The sequence below is a fragment of the Perca flavescens genome, chromosome 7, assembly GCF_004354835.1.
Source record: "Perca flavescens isolate YP-PL-M2 chromosome 7, PFLA_1.0, whole genome shotgun sequence".
Taxonomy (NCBI): Eukaryota; Metazoa; Chordata; class Actinopteri; order Perciformes; family Percidae; genus Perca; species Perca flavescens.
The window spans coordinates 23811083-23836750 of NC_041337.1; the positions used below are offsets into that span (position 1 = coordinate 23811083).

A 25668-nucleotide genomic window follows, 5' to 3' on the forward strand; every position below is an offset into this window, starting at 1 on the left:
TGTTAGTCTCAGAATTCAATCTATTTTTGGTACCCTGATTCAGCTGTAGTATTAGTGTAATATCCTACATGCAGCACATATAAGTTGTTTGCACAAGATGGTAAGTGCAATTTTAACTTAAGTTTTTCAAATAAATTCCCTAAGACATGCATGGACAATTTAACATACTAACATGGTTATAACTGAACTAGTAGTCACCTCCATTATTATGCAAATGGTTCCTACATGTTATACTCACATTCCATTCTGTTCTGACAACTATGCAAGAGAGAGAGGGTTTGTCAAGGTGACGTCAAGAGCCACAAGATTGATATCAGTCTGCCCCCCTGTGGTGGGTTTTAGTAAATACAGAGAAATGAGACAGCAGACGATACAGTAGCATTGAGTGTTAGGTGGGAGGACTGAACAGCAGAGGGCAGCACAAGCATAAGAATGAATTAAGATGCAGGATGAAGAGAGACAGAGACTCACACAACAATTCAATAAAGCCAAAGAGACTTTATTCTGCAATCAAACCACTTGAGAAGTGCCATAGCAATTCTCAAATGGAGGTGCTATTGATAATGATTTGAGTGGTTTTGTTGATTCATGGTCTAACTGGGCCATAACCCTTCTAGCAGTGACAGAAATAATATGACTGTATCACAGTTTAGCAAGTCATCCTGTAACAGAAGTATAAAATGCACCTAATTTGTTTCACCATCTCACATATACAGCAAGGAATTACACAACTAAATATTACTTTACAATCAAATTAATCTGTCATATGACGAGGTGTATTTGACACAAAAACAATGGATGGAGTAATGATTTGGTCTGATGAAATGATGGCTACTGTATACATCTCTGTTTCAAGGCTTTGTTAAAAGTCAGTTTGAATATTGGATTGAGATCCAATCCTGTAGGATCACTGGTCTTTGAAGTGTCCATTATATTGTTGGAATGTTATACCAATTATTATTATTATTATTATTTTTTAAATATTCAATAAGCAAATTTGTCCAAGTAAATTTGGACTGCTTCAGCTGCAGGCTGTCCTGAGAAAACTGAAGCCCTTGTTAAATTGTTTCTGACAAAGATGACACAGTGTTAAGATGCTTTGTAAAAGTTAATATTGTGTGGGTTGCAATTAGTTGATTCTAAAGTTACATATCGTCGCCACAGCCTTCCAGGCCAAGTCGAACAAAATGTTCATCATCATCACTGCTTTAAATCAATAATTTCATGAATATTGATCCAAAATCGGATTCTGAGCCAGAACTAAGGACTGGAGCCAAATCAGAAAATAAGGTTTTGTTGAATTGTTCTAGAAGGCTGCATATTAATACTTTGGTGTTAACGCAGGCTGAAAATGAACATTTGACAGCTCTGCATCTGACCGGGATGGATGTCGGATCCAATGGACACAATGCTTTTGGGTAGAACATGTTTAGGTGTGCTTTCATGAAAACTTGATGGACTTCTGAAATGTAGAAGGTAAGTCAGTTACTAAACTCTTACCCTCTTAGAAAATAAAAATGTAGTCAAATGTAGATCCATGGCAAGGACACAATTGTGGATAAATTAAGCACATCTAACATGTTGATGGGACTGCCGATGGTCATATTTACCAAACATTAGTCAGCCAGAGTGTATTTTTGATTCACGTAAAAAGGACAAAAAAAATAGCAAAATGTCTAATGATTCCAGAAAATTCAAGCAAGTTACTGTAAAGGCCCACAAGGCCAGTTCATCATGCACAGTGTCATTTTGAAATAGTTCAATTGATCAAGTAAAATAAATGAAGAAAATCAATAAAAAATATACCTGCAAATACTGCATTTTATCTTCCTGTTGTTCCCTCAATGGATACCCCTGCGGGACCCCCCTTTCTAAGGTTGAGAACTCATACTTGGCATTACGGTCTACCGTCACGATTTCAGGCGCCGAGCTATAGTCATATGGTCTGTCATATATTAAGTCGGCATGAATTCCTCCATCTTGGCTGTTTTCTGCAAAGTGCAGAAAAGCACGAGCGTCAGGATTAGAGAGCAACGAACTCAATACACAATACAGACAGACAGACAGACGAATAAATAGGAGAGACAAGTTCAATTGTTCTCCGATTTGTTGACTTAGCCTACGGGTCTGCTCTGGAATGTGAGGTTTAGATTAAAAAAAATAGATTTGCTACAAAAATGACCACTAATTACATTTAAATGTTTAGTAAAGGGCTTAAAAATCCAGATTGGTTCTGAATTCATAAACAATGCCAAATAGTTGCATAAAGAATCTTTGAAGGTACAGGGCTTAAACTCTGAACAAAACCATACAATGTCAAGTGTTCTTAGTTCTTAAATACCCATCGTCCAAGATTATTTCCCCAATTACTGCATTCATGTTCATTATAAATCAATTGGAGATGGGTGTGTAAAATGCTGATATTGAGGAAAATGTTGGCCAAAAAGATGAAAAAATGATGAAAGTAGCTATTTGCACAGGCAGCTTTGCATGCAAGTCAGTAGCTTTGGGAAATCAGGAAACAATCCTCATACATACAACTGTGATGAGTTATACATGGCAAGCCCTCTGGAAAAAAGCAGAGAACTGGCAGTGTTAATTATCACACAGAATATGGCCTGCCCTGTGTTGTTTTATGGCTCCTGCAGGACAATGAGCAGATATCAGGGAGGATGTCGAGAGGGAGAGGATCAAAAGATTCGGAGGGTTAGAAACAGGAGAGAAGGGGTTCAGATCGTGTTGAGTTTAAACAGTGCCAATAGAAAAAAAGACAGATTGTTCATACTGTCATCAGTTTGCATGAATTACGGAGATCCGGTCATGGACCCAGTCCACAAGCCCTTCTATGATTATCATGTGACCTAATTCTGGGACCAAATATTTTTGAAGTGTCTGTGATTCTTTGGTGGAATGTTAAATGGTTAGCTCACTTGGAATACATGTATGTCTTTGATGAAATACACATCTTGTACCATTATCTTTCTTTTCTTTTCTTATCTATTTAAGTGCAATTTAATTTAGACTTCTGCCTTAAAATGCTCTTCAAGTCAATATAACCTGACCATTAGGAGTCCACATCTCACAAAGAAAAATACATTAAAAACAAAACAAAAATAAACATATACTGTATATAAAATATAATTAATTTTGTGTATCCCTTTGTGACTTGAGGGAAATATGACCATAATAATGACATGAAAGTGCTTTTCAGCTTTACTGCAATCGTTCCTGTTTCACTCTGGATCCTAACAAATAAATGGGGAGACATTTATTTTATCATCCTCTCATGCCAGGACATTTTAGAGGAAGATTGCCCAGTTCAAATGCATTGGAGTGAAAAAGAAAAAAAGTGCTGCAAGGTAAATATGTCCTTTGTCCAGCAATATTTTGTTTGTAAAGTACACACCACATACAAAAACACAGAAAAATATACTTTAGTACAGAAAGTTGCGTTAAACAGACACTTGTCACTTCATTTTCATCTCCTGACAACAAAGGTCACACGATAGGTCACATGATAACATCTGACCACTGCTTTCAGACTTCAAACTACAACAAAATATAAAGTAAGTAATAATGACCATTCAAAAGAAACTAAATATGTATAACTCATGATTACTATTGTGAAAATGTCGTAACCACTCCATAATATTTAACCAAATGTTTAAATTGTCCCTGTAAATAGGCTAAATAGGCTGTGAATGTAAAAAACTGAGTTACTTTTGTGATTATTTATTGTCATTTTTTTATATTATATATTATTTGTTGTTATGCTGTGTTATACCTTAAAGCCAGTTCAGATCAAAGGTTGGGGACAAGCTAAGATCACTGAGACTAACACAGATGGTTTAATATTTTCATAACAATTAATATGTACCATTTCTATTTCTAGAGTCTGGTTTAACTTGATTGATCCGACCGAAAATAGATGGCAGTGACATAGTTTAATATTTAGAACACCAAGCAAGCCGTCACAGAGGGCGAGGATGTGAAGCTGCTGGTAATCATGGGTGCTCCAGAGTTAAGGAGTGATTTGAACCTGCATTATGAGGTAGAAACCAGGAATACATTATCTTCCTTCAAAATCTATAATTTGGGAATGTAATGCTGACTCTCAGTGTCAAAACATTTAGAGGAACTCTCTCAAACCAAAACTCTGACCAAACTAGAGCTATAATTGTGTATAATGTGCTGTGTTGTAATTGGCTACAGAAATGTAACCCTGCCGCTGACATACAAGCGCTAAAACGAAGTGTGGAGGTAAGTCTGGCTGTGAAAGACTACATCCTGTGATTTGACGGTATCAGTTATCTTCACACACACACACACACACACACACACACACACACACACACACACACACACACACACACACACACACACACACACACACACACACACACACACACACACACACACTTTCTGAAGTGTGTTTTTCTTGTCACAAATCTTTGATGTTAACTGGCTGTTAAATGGCTCCAGTATTATTTCACGTTTATTATCATGACTACTGGATTCTCAGTTATAATTACCAATTGCTAATGCATAAATTAGACAAAACTGTTTAGGTTGATAAATCACATTGGTCACTGTAATTCCTAAGGCCAAAGACAGTCCAATCAACACAAACGACTCTGTGTCCAAACCCTGAATTCAGTCATGCCTCGTTTAAAGCCTTCACTTGGAATTTATAATCTTGAGCAAATTATTTTCATTTCAAAGAGTCTATGAATTTGAAATGCTGCAAAAATATACCAAATTATCTTTTGGAACCACCTTTGACAATTCAGTTTGTGCATGGCCTCAGAGAGCATTTAACAGCACAAACGCTACTCTTTAGCGCTTTTACTAGTCTTCACTGAGCTGTCTTAGGTAATAGGAATCATCGTCCATATGCTCATCATCAGGTGAAGAGGAGGGGAAAAAAGGAGGCAGGACAGGAGGGAGACTTCTGACAGTGTCTTACCCTCATCCACGTCGTCGTTGGACATGATGGCGACGCACTTTTCCCACACCATGCGGATGTCAGCCCGATAGCGGTCACAAGCCCAGAGGAACATGGGCAGCAGGATGGACTGGGCAATGGAGCACCACAGCACACACAACACCATCCAGTTGTAGGAGCGGTCAAACTTCAGACTTGCAAAGCTCACCACCTGGGCAGAGTAAGTAAGCAAAAGGGTTAGAAAAACATAATCAGCTGTTATACTGTATGGAAAGGACTGCTGCTTACTATGTTAAATTCCATAGTCTCATTTAAATCCATTCAGCGATATCAGAGCACTAATAACACAGATTAGGTGGACAGGCCAGTACAAAGCAGAACAGAGCTAGTATTCATTACCTCCGCCAAGGAGGTTATGTTTTCGGTTTGGTTTGTCTGTTGGTTTGTTGTCTGTCAGCAGGATAATGGAAAAAACTATTGTCCAGATTTTTATTAAACTTGGAAGGGTGTAGCATGGGCTAAGAAAGCACCCATTCAATTCTGAAGAGGATCAGAATTTCGGGACGGATACACAAATTATTTTTCACTTTTGTTAATATTGCGAGAGAGGGCATTTGTGCTGCATTCATGTGGTGTTGGAATAGTTGGAAAAATGTGTTCCCGACTTGGAAAATTCACACTGCATTAACATTGTGAGACGCAGGTCTGCGCTCTCTGAGTGCCCTTCTAGTTTTGTCTGGAACATAGTTAATACATCGATACATGCACTACTGTATACTTCTGTGGTTGCACTGGGGTTCCAGGTGTAAATGGGTGTATTTATTAATGAAACAAAACTCAAATCAGACATCCAAACAATAATGTACTATCATGCAGTGGTGACTTGAGGATGTTAAACACAGTATCATTGATTAGATTAAATTAGCAAAGTGAGCAAGTGCAGATACATAACTTGACTTCCTTGAATGGGTACTACACTTATCTTTTAGAGTCTATTATACTACTTCAACAGTCAAATGTAACAGTTTAAACTTGCCGTTTGGAAACAGCACTCTCAGCAGTTCAGACACCAAACCGCATCATAGCAAAGTTTTGTACAATGTCATAAACTTATGGGCTAGACACAGTGTAACTACCTACTACTGCTATACTGCATTTAGAGTATCAAATAACTCAAGTCACTTTTAGAATATGAAGATCCAGATGACAGAACCTGCATTACACTATCTATTCTGAATGTTATGCGTTGTTGTTCAGTGAAAGATCTGCCGTGAGAAGTGTCTAAGTTAAAACCCTTAAGAGATACTTGCACCACACCCTCTGTTTTCTAGTATTTAACCTAGTGCTCTCAGCAGGCAAAGGTTGCTGAGTGTCCATTGAACAATTAAATCAATTACCAAAACAGTAGGCAGATGTTTTTCTGCCAATTGACTAAATTGGTTAATTGACTAATCATTTCAGCCCTTACTTTACTTACTTGCCATTTAAAGCAAGCTGAGTTCAAAGTATGATCAAATGTAGATGTAATGTATAGTCACATCACGACTGAACACTGACTATGTAACAACTGTCCAATGAATCCTATAAAGCATGTGAACACCCATTATAAATATACAGTCTGAACCAAAGAAGAGGAATTATATATTTTATATTGTGCGTCTAAAAGTGATTCCATGTCCCATTCATAGAGTTCAGGGAATAATATGCCAAGAACAAAGCTGAAAGCTTGAAATAAAAAATTAAGATGTTTTGTCTGTGCTTTTTTAACATTCATCAGAAACATTCTCCGTGAACCATCACCTTATCGTGGTGGAGAGGTTTGTGTGTCTCTGTGAACCTGAGGGCTGTGTTGTCTGGAGCTTTGTGCTCCTGGTAGGGTCTCCCAAGGCAAAGTGGTCTCAGGTGAGGGGCCAGACAAAGAATGGTTCAAAAACCCCAATGAAAAAGCTAGGCAGAGATGGAGTGACCCTGCCCGGAAGCCCGGGGCCCCGTCTGGAGCCAGGCCCAGACGGGGGCTCGTCAGCGAGCGCCTGGTGGCGGGTTTGCCACGGAGCCCGGCCGGGCACAGCCCGAACAAGCTACGTGGCTCCCATCTCTCCAGCCCATGGGCCCACCACCTGTGGGAGGAACCGTTGGGGTCGGGTGCGATGCCACATGGGTGGCAGTGAAGGTCGGGGGGCCTCGACGGACCAGACCCGGGCGGCAGACGCTGGCTCTGGGGGCGTGGAACGTCACCTCTGTGGGGGAAGGAGCCGGAACTGGTGCGGGAGGTGGAGCGCTACGGTTAGATCTGGTGGGGCTTACCTCACGCACAGTCTCGGTTCTGGAACCATACTCCTGGATAGGGGTTGGACTCTTTTCTTCTCCGGAGTTGCCCAGGGTGTGAGGCGCCCGGGCGGGTGTGGGGATACTCACAAGCCCGGCTGAGCGCCGCTGTGTTGGAGTTTACCCGGTGGACGAGAGGGTCGCCTCCCACGCCTGCGGGTTGTGGGGGGAAAACTCTGACTGTTGTTTGTGCATATGCACCAAACAGGAGTTCGGAGTATTCGGCCTTCTTGGAGACCTTGACTGGAGTCCTGCATGGGGCTCCAGTGGGGACTCCATTGTTCTGCTGGGGGACTTCAACGCACACGTGGGCAATGATGGAGACACCTGAGAGGCGTGATTGGGAGGAACGGCCTCCTGATCTAAACCAGAGTGGTTGTTTGTTGTTGGACTTCTGTGCTAGTCATGGATTGTCTATAACGAACACCATGTTCGAACATAGGGATGCTCATAAGTGTACCTGGTACCAGAGCACCCTAGGCCGAAGGTCAATGATCGATTTCATAATCGTTTCATCTGATCTGAGGCCGTATGTTTTGGACACTCGGGGGAAGAGAGGAGCAGAGCTGTCAACTGATCACCATCTGGTGGTGAGTTGGGTCAGGGGGTGGGGGAAGACTCTGGACAGACCTGGTAAGCCCAAACGTGTAGTGCGGGTAAATTGGGAACGTCTGGAGGAGGCCCCTGTCCAACAGACTTTCAACTCACACCTCCGGCGGAGCTTTCCGTGCATCCCTGTGGAGGCTGGGGGCATTGAACCCGAGTGGACAATGTTCAAAGTTTCCATTGCTGAAGCTGCGGCGAGGAGCTGTGGTCTTAGGGTCTTAGGTGCCTCAAGGGGCGGTAACCCACGAACACCGTGGTGGACACCGGTGGTCAGGGAAGCCGTCCGACTGAAGAAGGAGTCTTTCCGGGATATGTTATCCCGGAGGACTCCGGAGGCAGTTGCAGGGTACCGAAGGGCCCGAAGGGCTGCAGCCTCTGCCGTGAAAGAGGCAAAACAGCGGGTGTGGGAGAAGTTTGGAGAAGACATGGAGAAGGACTTTCGGTCGGCACCAAAGTGCTTCTGGAAAACTGTTCGCCACCTCAGGAGGGGGAAGCGGGGAACCATCCAAGCTGTGTACAGTAAGGATGGGACACTGTTGACCTCAACTGAGGAGGTAATAGGGCGGTGGAAGGAGCACTTTGAGGAACTCCTGAATCCGACTAATACGCCCTCTATGTTAGAGGCAGAGCTGGAGGATAACGGGGGATTGTCGTTGATTTCCCAGGCGGAAGTCACTGATGTAGTCAAACAACTACACGGTGGCAAAGCCCCGGGGATTGATGAGATCCGTCCAGAAATGCTCAAGGCTCTGGGTGTGGAGGGGCTGTCCTGGTTGACACGCCTCTTCAACATTGCGTGGAAGTCTGGGACGGTGCCAAAGGAGTGGCAGACTGGGGTGGTGGTTCCCCTTTTTAAAAAGGGGGGACCAGAGGGTGTGTGCCAATTATAGGGGTATCACACTTCTCAGCCTCCCTGGTAAAGTCTACTCCAAGGTGCTGGAAAGGAGGGTTCGGCCGATAGTCGAACCTTGGGTTGAGGAGGAACAATGCGGATTCCGTCCTGGTCGTGGAACAACGGACCAGCTCTTCACTCTTGCAAGGATCCTGGAGGGAGCCTGGGAGTATGCCCAACCGGTCTACATGTGTTTTGTGGATTTGGAGAAGGCGTATGACCGGGTTCCCCGGGAGATACTGTGGGAGGTGCTGCGGGAGTATGGGGTGAGGGGGTCTCTACTCAGGGCCATCCAATCTCTGTATGACCAAAGTGAGAGCTGTGTCCGGGTCCTCGGTAGTAAGTCGGACTCGTTTCAGGTGAGGGTTGGCCTCCGCCAGGGCTGCGCTTTGTCACCAATCCTGTTTGTAATATTTATGGACAGGATATCGAGGCGTAGTCGGGGTGGGGAGGGGTTGCAGTTTGGTGGGCTGGGGATCTCATCGCTGCTCTTTGCGGATGATGTGGTCCTGATGGCATCATCGGCCTGCGACCTTCAGCACTCACTGGATCGGTTCGCAACCGAGTGTGAAGCGGTTGGGATGAGGATCAGCACCTCTAAATCTGAGGCCATGGTTCTCAGCAGGAAACCGATGGAATGCCTTCTCCAGGTAGGGAATGAGTCCTTACCCCAAGAGAAGGAGTTCAAGTACCTTGGGGTTTTGTTCGCGAGTGAGGGACAATGGAGCGGGAGATTGGTCGGAGAATCGGCGAGCGGGGCGGTATTGCATTCAATCTATCGCACCGTTGGACGAAAAGAGAGCTTAGCCAGAAGGCAAAGCTCTCGATCTACCGGTCAGTTTTCGTTCCTACCCTCACCTATGGTCATGAAGGCTGGGTCATGACCGAAAGAACGAGATCCAGGGTACAAGCGGCTGAAATGGGTTTCCTCAGGAGGGTGGCTGGCGTCTCCCTTAGAGATAGGGTGAGAAGCTCAGTCATCCGTGAGGAGCTCGGAGTAGAGCCGCTGCTCCTTTGCATCGAAAGGAGCCAGTTGAGGTGGTTCGGGCATCTGGTAAGGATGCCCCCTGGGCACCTCCCTAGGGAGGTGTTCCAGGCACGTCCAGCTGGGAGGAGGCCTCGGGGAAGACCCAGGACTAGGTGGAGGGATTATATCTCCAACCTGGCCTGGGAACGCCTCGGGATCCCCCAGTCGGAGCTGGTTAATGTTGCCCGGGAAAGGGAAGTTTGGGGTCCCCTGCTGGAGCTGCTCCCCCCGCGACCCGACACCGGATGGACGAAGATGGATGGATGGATCAGAAACGGGTTCTGATGCATTCAGGACACTTGGATTTTGAATGAAAGTAGGTGCATTTAATAATCTTATTTATTCATTTTTGCATTCACACACTGAAACGCTTCTTGGTGTAGGGAAAAGTGACCTTGGTTAGGGCATGACCCCTTTTAACAACAAGCAGAGTGAATATGAGTTATCATCCTCAATGAAGCAACAGAGGGCATTATCTGATCATTAAAGTAGATAGGTTCAGAGTCTAATCCATCGGGCCAAGACACTGATCAAATTGATTGATTGATTGATTGAGGCATTACCTCCTCTGGTAATACCTTGAACTCGAGCACCAGCCACACAGCAGCAGCATAACTACGTGACTTGATGCAATTTTAAAGTCTCAACCTGAAATTGATCTTGTTTCTCTACTGAGCTGACCAAGTCTAAAAACTGCCTTGTAAACCAAAGACAGTGGAGACAACAGAAGTGACTGTAGGTAAACAGGTTATTTTTTCTATAGGAACACATCACCTGCTGATTTTAACACACATTCAGCCACAGAGCATAACAGTAATAATAAAACATTCATTCTGGAATCAGGAAATGTCATTAACGCTTTACAAAGCATCAGGAGTCTGGTATTTTTCACTGATGAGTACTTATTAATTATTGTTCTTAGCTTATGAGTGGTGGACTTTATATCAGTGTACCACACTGTTTTAATCTCGAAAAATACTCTTACAACCCATAAATTGATAACAGGATATTTAATTAAGTGACATCCAATGACTTGTATGAACTTTACTACACGACCATTTCAAGGGGGAATGATGTAACTGCTTGAGTTATATAATGAGTGTTGGTGTTGCATAAGTGTAATATCTTAGATAAACAAATATATGGAAGCCAATGTTTCTTAAATATAACATCTCATGACGCCTTTCAATTTTTATATAAAAATGTTGGGAGCAGGGGCAATTCTAGGATCAGACCTTTAGGGTGGCTCAACCCCTAATGAGAATGTGACACGGTTATAGTGCCTTGCCAAAGTGTTAACCTCCCCCCCCATAGCCACTGAACAACAACGTCAGCTAACGTTTTTTGACACTATTAACACTAAACCTGACACTTTATAAGTCACAGTAACAACCACCAATTTGATACAATGTTCTAACATTCAGCAATTTTAGTTGCTTACGTTTTAATTTGGGTTCTAATCTACACCATGAAATGACCAACTTCTTCTCTGGGGACTACCAACATTAAACTTCACAACCACAATCAGATTCTCCCTCTGACAGATTAGAGACTCTGAGTCTGGCACAACCACCTCCGATTGGCCAAAACTACGTTTCTGTTAACCCTTTCCTTGACTGGGTTACAGGTGAATAGCATCGGCGACAGACACACATGATATTAAACCTGTTTCAAGCCCTTAGAACCTGTAATTGTTTGTCCTCTGTCACTAACAGACAAGGTCGCAAACTCTAGAACTTGAAACACTAATATTGATTTAAAAACAAATGGGGGGCTGAGATGAAGGGTCTAAAATTGCCAATGGTTGGGAGTATAAACAGTACATCAACTAACTGTCCAGCTCTTAAGTATATGCTCATATAAATAATTCTGTTTTTGTTTTGTTTGTTAGCATTTATAATGCGGTGATACTATTCTGTTCTGTTCATACATCTATATGTCAGTATTTCGCAGTCTAACTGGATACATTTGTTTTTGTGCTACAGCTTTCCATGCATTTAAATAGCTCATTACATCAGGTCATAAAGACAGCTAGCACAACTTTTATTGTTTCTGTCATTGCACTGGAAATAGGATCTTTCATCAGTCATATTCTACCCTCTCTGTTATGCACACACAAACATAATAAGATGTTGTTGTAAAAAAGTCTTTTCAAATCAATTTCCAGCTTATGAAGCAACAAGAATGCGGTTTTCCCTCTGATCCTGAACTCAAACATCTCAGTATAGAGGCGGGATGTTGGTAAACCTTACAAGAAAACATGACAAACACTAATTAAGCAGCACACAATAACAGCAGAGGCATTATACAAAGAAATGGTGGCATTTCCTGAAATTCACTAATTAATTAAAAAGCATTTCCCAGTGTTCAGATTCTTTTTGAACAACAAACAGCAGCTGTGGTGCCTGAAGACCTGTAAGCTCATTAATGCGGAGTAATTGCTCTTACCGGCAAAGATTTAATACCGGTAATTTAGTTCATTTTGTCTTTATACCTTTAATCACATTCTTTTTTCGTGCAAACTCTGACATGCTACCATCTCTGCAAAATCCCATGGACCCTACATGTTCCTTGTTGCAGGGCAAGTAATTTTAGGCAAAGTAAAGATTTTAGCAGATTTGTATAATTCTACAGAAAACAGGAAGCCATACATACATACATCCATACATCCATACATACATAAAGATTCTAGCTTGAGGTCTTTAAGAGAAAGTGTTAAAACAATGTAGGCTCGTATTGCCAGCTCATCCACAGCGAGGAGGGACTGGCTAGTCCACACAGCATTCCAGGGCAATGTTATTATAACTCAAATGGCCACATTTCTTGGAGGTTTGTTATTGGTCATTGCTGGAATTGAAGCAAATAATGACAACTGTGCAATTAAGAACACAAAAGTATATTTACCCTATGATTATGTGGCAAAGTACTAGTTATCTTGCTGTGTGCCTCAGATTTCAACATCAAAGGCTTGTGCAGAAGTTTCTGTTTGACTTGCCTCAGGTGTACAACACTTAATTAAAAAAAGGTTTGTCTAATGTTAAAAAATGAGTACTAACAGATGGCTTGTACAAACAATAACAGAACTGAGGCAACGCATTATATATAAACTGATGCGTTGACACACAATGTTCTCCCACTTACTTAAGTGATACCATATACAAGTCAAATCACATCTAATGAAACCTCTACCATTAAAATAGACACTTGCAGTAAAAGAATTCAGACTGTAATCGGTGTGTTGAAAATGAGCAGAGGGTACTTTAACAAAAGACAAAATCCGTCAAAGTACATTTTCCTTACGAAAAATATGGCTCTACCATGGTGACTTGCTTTTAAGTTGACAGGATGGCTGGTTTGGCTGCATCACAAGCAATAGGCCTTGAGCCTTCCACAGGCACTCAAGTCTGCATAGACAACCAATGAACTGACTTGTTTAAAAATAAATGAGAACCTGAGGGTGGAATTTGCAAACCAAATGGTGACACACTGAAACAGAGCTTATTCACCCACTGATAATGCACTTGAAGGATTAGTTTCCCTAGGAAATAGGGATTTCTAAAGCCTGGAGATCCCTAAAAGACAACAGAGGGAAGATGATTACAGAGCTTAACTGTGACCTGTACCTGGGACACCTGGAATAGGTCTGTGACCCACACACAGGCCGGGATCAGTTACACTGTTGGAGATTTTTTGAATTGTGTTGAATATTCTTCTTTTCATTATGATTGCTATTACTATTGTTATTATTATAAACAGAATTCAATGAGAACCCATTACCTCCTCCAATAGACTGTATATAAAAGACACACACAGTAAGCCCAACCTACTTACAACCCCAGATGAGCTGAAACATTTAAATTCATGTAAATAATAAAACAATATGGTATGGTTACAGGAGCTACAGTGGATAAACTCTACTCTCAAACCATTTCAGCTTAATGTTTAATTTCTTTCTTTTTTCTTTAAAAAAAAATCTTTATTTAATCAGGTATTACCATTGAGATGGAGATCTCATTTTCAAGAGAGACCTAAGTCCATAAAATAAAGCAACAATTTTAATGTACAATGTAAATTGTTATAGTTACAAAGATATTATAATAAAAACATAATAAATACAAGTAATATAATACAATAAGTCAATTAAAACAAGTGAAAAACAGTCACAGCTAAACTCAAATCAGGGTTTTGACTAGAATTCTGAATTGACCCATTGGAACCAGAATATCGAGCTTTAAAGTGCAATTCATTAATTCCAAATGTACGGTGCATAGAATCTAAAAGCAGTCTTTCCCAGATCAGTATTAGTTCTGGGAACCTGCAGCACTAGCCATGCCTGCTGTCAGGAGGGGGGTGGAGGGGGTCAAATGGTACAGATGACCCCAGCCCATGCAAAAGAGTTGGTTGGATGAAGGGCTGAATTTGGAAAATTTTGTGCCCCTGTCCATAATTCCTGATGGCGGGCCTGGCACTAGCCAATCCTTTGTTTTGAGCCTGTACACCATCTCTCTCTCCAGTGCTAACTCAATTAACCTTCCTCACCCAAAGCAAATAGTCTGAGTGACGATGAGGTCACAAAAATGGCTGCCATCAGCCATAGCTCTCTGTGTGTTTCTTTCTACACACACCATCTGAACAACTACCATTAAAATACTGTAGATGCAAGTTCTTGCTGCGAGTAGCTGTTAGTCATTATCATAACAAAAGCTGCGTATATATATGTACTGTACAAACAATACTTTATATGAATTTATTTTGTCAGGTTTAAAGCTACACTAGAAAGTGGTCAGGACTTTTTTGGGCTATAATTGTCTCGTTGTTCAACACATCACAGACACTGAAGGTTTTATTATCCTATTATATTTTTATTATCTGGATTATAATATTTATATATAATATTTATAAAATGTAAATTGTATTGGTAAATATAAAAATGCATTTATAGTTTTCTTGCATCAAATGAAACAAGCAAATAGATATGTTTCTTTTGTTTGGAAAAGAAAATACAGTTGCAACTTGGGAAGAAACTGAACAAAGTATTTTACTATGCAGAAGACAAAATCTTTTTTGATCCAAATGGCAGAAGAGACTAACAGTTCTGGAAATACCCTCCAAACGGGCAAGCAGTGTTGTTTAATGGCCTTCTGGGTTTTTTGAAAGATCACGAGGGATTAGCGTTTTAGAAAAATAGATGCTTAGCTCTGTGAATATAATGTCATGATAAAACACGAGAGGCGCAATTTGGGGCTACGTAAACTCTAGAGATTTTACACAACACTCATGAATGCGTGACAGCACACACGCTCAGTCACAACTGATCCAGAAGTCCAACATCTGCGAGTGAAGTTTGACGTGTTAGCCAACATGACGGAGCCCATGGTAATACACAAATGCCCTTTTTATATATCAGCCAGACCTTTTAACTTGTTGGTTCTTAGAGCAGCTCCATCATTAAATGGAATCATGTTTAGGCATTGTACTCACCAGTATGGGGAAGCCAGTCAGGAAATCGTAGATAAAGACGATTCCACTGATCAGGTAGGTGATCTGCAGTGACGTCTTGAGTGGCTCCGATCCATCGATGGATGATCTGCGCTTCCCCTGGGCGTCCTCCACCACTATGGTGGGGACATTGAACTTGTTCTTGTCAGCCTTGTGGCCTGCCTGAATGGAGAAGGTCTGGAAGAGAGCGATGCCGATGCAGATCACACCCATGGCTACGCTGCCACCGATCAGCAGCAGAAAGCACACACCGAAGCCCAGACCAATCTCCGTTACAATGAATCGGCAGTCAGAGGTGTAGAAGCGGTCGATGGTGTCGTGCCAACCCACTGCTGGAAGCGTGGACAGGATGAAGGAGACCATCCAGATGCCCATCACTGTGTGCACTGCCTGCTTCTTGGTGTTACTCAACCTGGAAGCAGAACCACAGATTTTAGCGTAACATAAGTTGAACTGCTGTCAGGCCTTAAAATGGGCTGTGGCTTTTTTCCTGCTGTGTATGTCCTGTAGGTCTTAAGAGTGTTAAATCTGTGGACTTTGACTCTGATACTAATTGATCGGATATAAGTGAGAACCTTAAACTACACAATAAATGTAGCAGATCTGCACATGGGACATATAAGCTGAAAAAGCACTATCCCACATATTCATCATTTAGATAAACTGGAGTTGAATGAAGGGAAATTAATGTTTTGCTGATGGCAAAAGATTGCTTTTCACAACCCTCGGTCTATTTGTCAGTTAGGTCTATTTCAGCACGAAGTGATTTCCATTTCCTCTCACCTCCAAGTAATTTTTATGTGTAAAAGTAAGTTTGTGTCCTCTGGCTGTGTGGCAATTTTCAAGGTTTGGAACAGCATGTACATCTGAAAATATGGCAGGCAGTTACTGGTGTTCTCATTTCCAATAATTGAGAAAAGACTGTGCTATCCTACCAAAACATTTGCACTAAAGTTGTGTTGAGCTGTTTAAGGCATCAGCCACAAATCATACAGAGGCCAAAACATTTTTTTTAGCTTGTAGAACACAGTCTATAACATGGCTTTAAAAAAAAAAAAAAAAAGATTTTCACTTAGGTCCAGCATCTATAAATTGGCATCCATTAAAAGTGGATATAATAATGGACTAATGAAGGGACATGTAGACAATTTGCATAAATCTACCTCTGCTGCTTCATTTGTGTTGGGAAGGAACACAGTAAATTCTCTGTGTGTCCGTCAGTTGTCCAGGAGGAGTTTGGGCGAGAAACCCAATCTGTCTCCCTTAAGAGAGCCAAACCACATGTCTCCTATCCTCTTCTTCCTCTCAATAAAATCCTCTGGAGGAGCACTGGCTAGATATAAAATTAATCTAGTTACAAATATTTGTAACTAGTAATGCATTAGATTCCATGCACTGACACTATGAGTGGCCCAGAGGGGGCAGGAGGAGCCTCTATCTTTGCACTATGGCTTTGTCCAAAGACAAGTATGGCTTGTTGTCACAGTGAGTAATTATGCTAGCCTTTCCTGAATGTGCCTGGGGTATGTATGATGGGGACATTACGTCACCAAGCTGCTTGAATCTATTACCGGAGAGAGTGTTGCGATGGAAAAAAGCTCCTAAAAAGATAGTGAGCGCAGGATGATGAGAGCAGCTGCCGAAGTACAAGGTTGGAATTCATAATTCAGGCCTACGGTGTGTGTTAACGTCAGAGACAAGGCAGCCATGCTACCTCAGCAGGGCAAACATGGAGCGATTTAAATGAAAGATGAACAGCAATTACACAGTGCATCGCCTGAGCTATCAGTCCACCATATCATTGTTAAAAGTGACTTGGAAACAAGAATAGGAGCTGTGGAGAGGAAAGGCAATGTTTGCAGACAGGAGATGAGGGAGAATATTGTCAGATGAGTGAGAACAGATGACGAGAGATAATAGCATTTGAGTAAAGCCTGATATCTCTGTGTGGGCATCAGCCAATAATGGCAGCTGCACAAGCAATATAGATAGCAAGATTGAGCATTGATTCAAAAGGAAGTTTGCATATGTTATTTGAACGTCTGCTTATCTGCTAAATTGGCCAAGCTGACTATAGCCTGTGCATCTGCAGGCCTGATGCCACAAGAAGTAAAATCACTTTGTTTTTCAGCAGAGGAGGAAGAGCGAGGCAACAGAATACTGATCTTCACCACATGTACCACAGCACTAGTTTCTGCACCATTTCAATAACCCTTATAGTAGCTTGTTTGTATTGTGCAAAAATGAATTTCATGTGCACAGCCTGTATTTGCCACAGTATCTGCTCTACAAATGCATTCATGTGCAAGTGATTGTTCTGCACCTGATGACCAGAATCTACCCATGAATAACAAAGCCAAAACCTCGGAGGTGTGCTTCAAATCATCAAACAGTGGCCAAAAGCACTGGATCCTAAAGGAAGAAAAGAATGGCTGCTTCTTAATAATCATCAGAACAGGTTATGTTATGTTATGTTAAAGCAGCACTTGTGCATTCCTGAACACGGACAGAAATAGCATCATCTTGTTTCAAAGAAAGCAGCAATGTTCAGAACATCGGATTACGTGTCAACAGCAGATGTCTTGGGAGTCTAACAAGACCAAAATGGTGTTACTGCAACAGGGTTCTGGCTGTTAATGTGAGGTGACCCTGGTCTTTTATTATTCAGTGTTACTTCGTAATATCAGTTGTTATGAGGAGCCAGATGAAGCTGGATGCTAGAGCAGGCAGATGCTCAGTCTAGAGGGTTTTACATGGCGTTACCCCAAATAACTGCAAACAGTAGATGTGTTGGCAGGAGAGACGTCTCACCTGACGCAGAGCATCCCTCTCAAAAACTGAGGTAAACAGGCTGACAGGTGACACTAATCTAAACTACGGCCCCATCCCATCTAAGGGATCTGCTCAGAAATGCAGCGAGGGCAACAAAATGTGTCGCTTAAAATGTCAGAATGTTGTCTTTCAAGGTGGCTTTGGCAGATGTGTGTTTATGGAAAGTCTTGCAGGGGGACAGAATTCAAAATTTCTATTGCTACAAATTTCGGGAAAAATGGATGATTGAAGTAAGTACTGTAACCTATCAGAATCTATAAAAAAGGTATCTACAGTATCTAGATTAGTAAAACACAGATTCATGTTAAAAAATTGAATTTTCCCCCTGTAATTAATAAAGTGTGTCTTCTTCTTCTAGGCAGGACATTGTTTCAGGAAAGAAATGTTACTGTAGATTTGTTTTTATGCTGTGAGCATAACACAGAAAAAATCCCATTCACCTCTATTGTATTGGGCCGGAGCCAGAAATCTCAGAGACATATCTCAAAACCTGAATATAGGCATTGTGGTATGATACCTGTGTAGATACTGCAACATATACATTTGTAATTTGGGTGAAATTAGCCTTTGAAAATGGTCCCACCTAAATTAAGCACGTAATCTGAACAGGCAAAAACAGGACAATTTAATTTTTATTTTATGAACAACAGACTCAAATGTCTTACCTGTAGTTCACAGGCCAGCGCACCATCCACATGCGGTGATAAGAGAGCGAGGTGACGGAGAAGCAAGTGACCAATGTGAGAGTGTAGAAGGTGGAGACAAACATCTTGCACAGACCCTCGTTCCACTCGTAGTTGGAGTGCTGACGGCGCAGCGTTATGACACAGTACATGGTGATGGGGATGGCCATGTTGAGGATGTGCGTGCCTGCCAGGGTGCAGATAAGGAACTCCAGAGGCTTCCACTTTTTCTGCTTGGCACTGACGCTAAGGATGCTCCAAGTGTTGGCCAGGATGGACACGCCTGAGCAGACCAGCCAAGCCAGCGTGTTGGCGTTGATCACGTCATCCTTCATGGTGGGTACCTCATCCACCATGTTGGAGCGGGTCAGGGCGGAGCCTGGGGGGCCGCAAGGAACTGTTGGAAAGAGCAGGTACACCCGAGGAGGAGGAGGAGGTGGTGATGGGCAGGAGGGGATGCAGGACGTCGGGCAAAGCAGGCATCCTATCTGGGTGGGCGTGCACTCTCCATGGGATGGCCACAGCAAGGAAAGGACATGGTAGTGGTGCGACACAGTGGGATGTTAGAGGGGGAGGGTGAAAGGGCCGGGCCAGTTCCCTTACAAGCTTGTGGCTGGAGAGGGGGAAGAGAAATCACACAGTGATCAGAGACAGTGGATGTAAAGAAAATTATATAAGTCAGTCCATTTCAAAACAATCCTTCATAATACAAAACAGTCATTTTAGTCAACTACAGTAATAGGGTAATGTTAATTACAACAGTTTAACTATTACTGTTATTATTGAAAGCCATCAATTTCGTGTGACTAAGACACAACAGTAATCAGTTAGCAGAGCTGCTACGAAATAACATTACATTACATGTCATTTAGCTGATGCTTTTATCTAAAGCGACTTACAATTAAGTGTGTTCAACCTTGAAGGTGCAAATTCCAGACAACAAGTAGTAAGTGCAAGTACATTAGCTTTAAATAGGTAATGATACAAAGAGCCATATGAAAGTGCAGCATCAAGATATATACCCCCCTCCCCCCACACACTTCTTTATCTGAAGTGTAGTCGGAAGAGATGTGTTTTTAGCCTTTGGCGGAAGAAATAATAGAAATAATGAAATGCAATCCTATAGAATGCTCCCGAAAAAATAAAATTTTATAAAGCTTACAGTTAGTGCTGCTGAAACAATTAGTCAACCAATCCAGTAGTCCATTAAAGAAATGAAGTGACAGTAATTTTAACAATCAATTAATTAGTTTTCATTCATTCAAGCAAAAAACACAAAACATCCCCTGGTTCCAGCTTCTTAATTGTGAAGATTTTCTGCTTTTAGATCACGGTAAATTGAATATCTTTTGAGAGTTTTGGTCAGACAAAACAAGAAAGACTTCACATTGGGCTCTTCAAAACTGTGTTGTGCATTTTTATTTTTGACAATTTATAGACTAAATAACTATTCTTGATGATGAATAATCAACATATTAATCCGTAATGCAAACAATTGTAAATTGCATATTCCACTTATAGTGTTGTTTTGTTTATGCTGTCAGAGAGGTGCTGATTCAACCCCACTGCAACAGTGTGTAGTGTTGATGCAGATGGCTTCACTATATTGTAAGGTGTTCCTGTTATTTTATTACACCTATACCCCTTAAAAAACGGTGACACAACAACTTATGCAATCCTGTAACAAGGAGTCATCAAAAGAGTACGTACAAAAAAATAGCTTGCTACAATTTTGGTCAGTTTTTACAGGTCATTTTCAGCATAACTCAGCTTCAGCCAGAGAATAATCAGAAGAGGACTTTGGTTCCCCCACTGTGGAGTGAAAAATGCTTGGCACAGCTGGTGCGTGTTGTCACATCTATTTCCTGTCTTTTGGCTTGTCCAAACACTGATGTGCTCTGGGCAAGGCCCCTAAGAGGGGACACTGGAAATGACAAGAACCATCACACACTGCTCTCATTTCCACTGATCTAATCCTCCTCTCTCGCTCTTCTCTCCAATGGCACCCTAAACATCCCTCAGCCAATCAGATCCAGTAGTGCTAATACAGGAGGTTATGAAGCAGCATCTATGTGTTCCTGAGGACCTGTGTAACCATATGAACATGAGCAGGTGGTCCTGCAAACACATCATGAAATATTTTGCTGGCTCAAAAAGAAGCAGCATATTTACGCAGAAGTGCCTAATCTCTAGTGACTTAACTGTTTGGTCAGGGGAGAGCAACAAGTAACACTTACAAAGTCTCACTTCTGTTCCAAGCAAAATGTGGCACAGTTTGTTAAGAGTTCAATAATGATACTACATCAGCACACCTACTACTGGAAATGATGGCAAAATCGGACACATCTGACAGGCAGCAGTGTCTCATTTTTGGAAAGCCAAGAATAACCAAATGAACGGAGGGCAAACCACAGTCTGGACTGACCCTTATTATTGTTATAGAATATTTATCTTATTCGTCTGTGTTCCTAGCTTTTTTAGATTTGTTGTGATCTCCCTGCTGCTAAAAAATTTAACTAACTGTCTAATAAAAATGCTACTCATGGTCCATGTGACTAAGTCGTTCAATTGTGAAACTGTAGTGTGAATCTAGACAAACCAAACACAAAAATAGATTTATTAAAAGTTAATAAAGCAACATTTCACTATGGAGATCAAAGAAAACACACTATTAAAAAGTGTTATCACACACCATTAAAAAAACACCTGAAACCAGGCTGGGATATAAAAAGAATGATTCATAGGTTTAATCTAGGAATCCCCGGGTGGTTGGGATGGACTGTTGACTGTAGACTGAAAGCTCACATGAGTCAAACACTAAACATAGTAACAGTGTCAAAATACCGGAACATATGTTAAATAGGTTGTTTTTAGAAGCAACAAAGATGCAGGAATGCCATCTTTGTCAAACTAGTACCATAGACTATACACAAGTAAAGTTCTCCAGTGAAGAAACAGAAGGGTTCCCTAATGATGAGTTCAGTTTGGTCACAGTGAGAATGAAAACAGACCAAACAGTTAAGCAGTTGAGAAGTATTTGTGCGACTGTCAGGCAGTCCCAGTTCAATGCATTTTCAGGTAGCAGGACCCAGAGTGGATCACTAGCTCCCTCACAGCATTCAGTGTTATTTCACAAAACATAATTTCACCTCCTCATATAGCTCACAGACAGCTGCTGCCAGAATTTCAGCACCTGAATTTCCTCCGTTGATTACCCCACCCCTCCTCTCCATCTTCCCCACAGTGAAAATGTGCTTTACAGTGTCACCCTGACCCTTTTCTGTTAATGCATTTACTGTATATCTTCTGTCCAGGTAACTGTTAAGTGAATTTGTGAAATAAATCCACTCAGCTCTATGGGTGATCGGAAAAGCACAGCTGAAATAAACACTGAATGTTACCAACCCCTTTAACACTTTTTCCATTAAACTTTTTTACATGTCAGTATTGTAAAACGTGGAAACTGGGAATACGTATAGTCTAGTGGCTGCAGGTATATACAAGTAGTCATCACATGACTAGCTGTGTGTGAAAGGGGTCGCTCACAGTGATGAACCCACAGAGAATTATCACCGGGTTTTGTAGTTCCTCTCTAGCAATACGGACTTTATAGCGACTTTCAGCTCATTGTTTTGGTCTTCCAGCCCGCAATTCTTCTGTTTTGGTTCACTGTCAATGCTCTCATAGTATTACTTATAGCAGTTCAGTGAAAAAAAAACTCTAAAAACCAGTGGTGGAAAGTACATTTACTCAAGTACTGTACTTAATCGGCATTGGCTCAGCGCTCCGTGCACGCACTCGAGGGTGATGCGTGAGATGTTCAAAAACGCAAGACGAGAGGCTCGCTGATGCGTGCACAGCGGCCACAGAGGTAAGCCAAACACCAGTCATCTAACTAGAAATAAGAAACATTTCAATAACAGTGAAGGAATTGTCCCCACAATATTTGCACAATATACCAAAACAATTCCCTTTTCTATTCATCCAGCTTTGTTTGTAATGTACCAACGTAGGCAGTGAGCAGTGAAAAAGGTACTCTTAGTCCTTCTGCTTGAGTGACTCATGAGGCTCAAGAGGGACAATGGAAGCTTTCAATTAATACAAGAAATTGCAATTAGGTCTAACAAGGTTATTCCAGGATGTTTACAAGCAACTGCAGCTTTTCTACCTCTGGGAACAGCTGGAGATACCATGGAAACCGTTCAAACAAACAACACATGGATGGTATTTTTAACTGGTCAAATTTGATGCAACTTTTGCCCCTTTGTCACTGTGATTGTTCCAGCCTTTATGTAGACTCAACCTAATTCTCCTGCATCTTACCAGTTCTGTTGATACACATTAATGATAGTTGAAAATCTTCATTCTGACAAAAATTAAATTAAGACAGCCTGTCTCCTCAAGCAGCACTAACCAGGCCAAAGCATGCAAGAAGAGTTGATTAAAATGCACCTAAACCCTGTGCTGTGCTACAAACAGTGTTGTGCCTGAACACGTTCATTGAATGATAGTTCATGAACTCGTTCATATTTTGGGCGAACGTGAACTGAACATATTGTATTACTGCCTGATGAACGTTACTGTGAAGTCGTTTACAGTAACACTGACGCATAGTTTCAGTGTTATAACTGATAAAATAATTGCTGTCTGTGGTTCTATATGGGCTGTGGCAATAATTTTGAAAAATAATAACTTGCAGCAACTGGAAAAAAAGAACTATGAACTACAGTAGTTCATTTTTGGAACTGTGAACTTAGTTCAAAAAGTATGAACTATGAACTGAACTAGTTCATTTTAAAATCTGTGAACTGAACTTTGAACTAGTTCATGTAGAAAGTGAACTTTTCCAACACTGGCTACACAGTTGATTTTGTCTACAATGTGAATTAACTCTGCAATACAATCCGAAATAACACACCAGACTAGACTACAAAATTGGATTCAGAGAATCTTAATTTATGGCGTTAACATCCAATTTTGAGTGTCAAACGCAAACGCTCTGTTGTTTAACTGCTTGTTTGGTTTAACTGAAGGTTTCTGGATTATAATCAACTGCTCATTTGCACTTTCTCTCCATTTTTCTCTTCACTTTCTCCCTTCATAATTGTATTCTGAGCTGACCACAAGAAAAAAACAGTTTAACTGTGTTGCCATGAACAAGATAAATGCAAGAACTTTGTGAGTGTTAGACATAAAATCCGGGTGGAAATCAGGTTAAACTAATGTACTCTGGTATTAAAACTGTAAAAAAAAACAACAATGATGCTTAGTTACAGAAAATCACGCAAACTATATTGCTGTGCACAACATACAGTACTTTTATTCAGTAATTAAAATATGTTAATAATAGCTTTAAGTAAGTATTGCTGTAATAGCAATTATGTATGAGTAGCTGTAAGAATATACAGCTGAAGTAGAAGTAGTAGTAGTAGTAGTAGTAGTAGTAGTAGTAGTTGTAGGAGTATTAGTGGTAGTAACAGGAATAGCAGTGGTTATAGTAGCTGTAGCACTGGTTTTACTCTAACACTTGACTGATGGGCTTTCTAACCATAGTGGAACTAACAGCTCCATCACCCATAATCCCCTGGGCCTCCGAGCCAAATCTGTCCTCTACACAGGGGAAATCAGCACAGGCTGTATAGACTTTCCCACTCTAACACCGAGATGTTGAATGTTAACAGAGTGGCACAGATTCATTGAGGTGTTGATACAAGGAAGATTAGGAAACAGAAATGTGTCATGCTATAGCTTTAAATGCATTTTAATAATTACTCATTTTGTACTTTCCCTGGCCTACATCAACTGTTTACATCCAAACATGAAAAATCGCATTAGAGCAAAGGTACGGTAAATTATTTATATTTTGACCTGATGAAATTGGTGGAACGATCAGCCTTGGAACAATATATAATTGATTTCTTAAACTTCTGCCATCAAACAATGCTTGTTTCTTTATCTATTATAACTATGACAACAACAGAGCTAAAGACTTTGTCCCAAAAAAAATCAGGTTATGCTTACAGTCTCATAAATCTTTGCTTACAAATCTAAATAATGGAAATGATGCATTTGGGTGCAAGCTGTGATGGCAAAGGTACATTTTTTAAAATGCTTTAGTTCCTAAAAAGGTGTACCACTAATGTTTTCAGGGTTTTACAATATAGTGAGATAAATTGCTGAGATTAACTTTTGCCAAATTATGTCTCAGAGTAGCATATCAAATAGCAATTTTAAACAAAAATTGTTAAAAACAAAACTATTTTCTTCAGCATGCTGTAAAAAATATAAGAAAACACGAAAAGGACTACTGATGGCTTACCTGTATGCATTACAATGCTTTTGACTCCATTGTTAAAGTATATAGTACATAGTTTCAATATGCATATTTAGGCACAGCATAAGTCATTCACTATAATGTATCTGTCAACGTAAACAAAAGAGCCAACAGCGTGCTTGTACAAAACCATTTACAGGACGACCATCAGCTAAAAACTGCTGCATAGGGAACTGTGCTTTTTCGTCTCCTGGATGACTAATTTATCACTTTTTGCACATTTGTCACATTTTTTCGTTCTTCATCTCAAACTATAATCATCCGAGATACAGAGAGGAAGTGTGACTAGACATATTTTGGCAGGCATAGAAACAAATTTATTGGCTGAAACGAAGGCCAAAATGGATGACAATGTGTCTGAATGAGATCAGACCAATAACTACATGGAACCCTGCTCCAAGGAACATGAGGATTTTCAAGGCTCTAATGCTCATCAGTACAATGTTGGTTAGTGTGTTGGGTGTGGTACAGAGTGAAAGCTGGTGTTCATGTGTAATGCTGACCTACATCTCTCAGCTTCAAACT

General features: G+C 41.1%; 1 protein-coding gene across 1 annotated transcript in view; it reads right to left on the bottom strand.

Annotated features, from left to right (window-relative positions):
- gpr153 (G protein-coupled receptor 153) overlaps positions 1-25668 on the bottom strand; it is a 36036-nt gene that overhangs the window by 3324 nt on the left and 7044 nt on the right. Inside the window, exons 2-5 of the mRNA XM_028582853.1 lie at positions 18792-19422; positions 15277-15706; positions 4967-5156; positions 1807-1991 (exon numbers count right to left, since the gene is read on the bottom strand). Coding sequence (XP_028438654.1) covers positions 1807-1991; positions 4967-5156; positions 15277-15706; positions 18792-19165 — 1179 coding nt within the window. The 5' untranslated portion in view covers positions 19166-19422. The remainder of the gene's footprint in view (positions 1-1806; positions 1992-4966; positions 5157-15276; positions 15707-18791; positions 19423-25668) is intronic.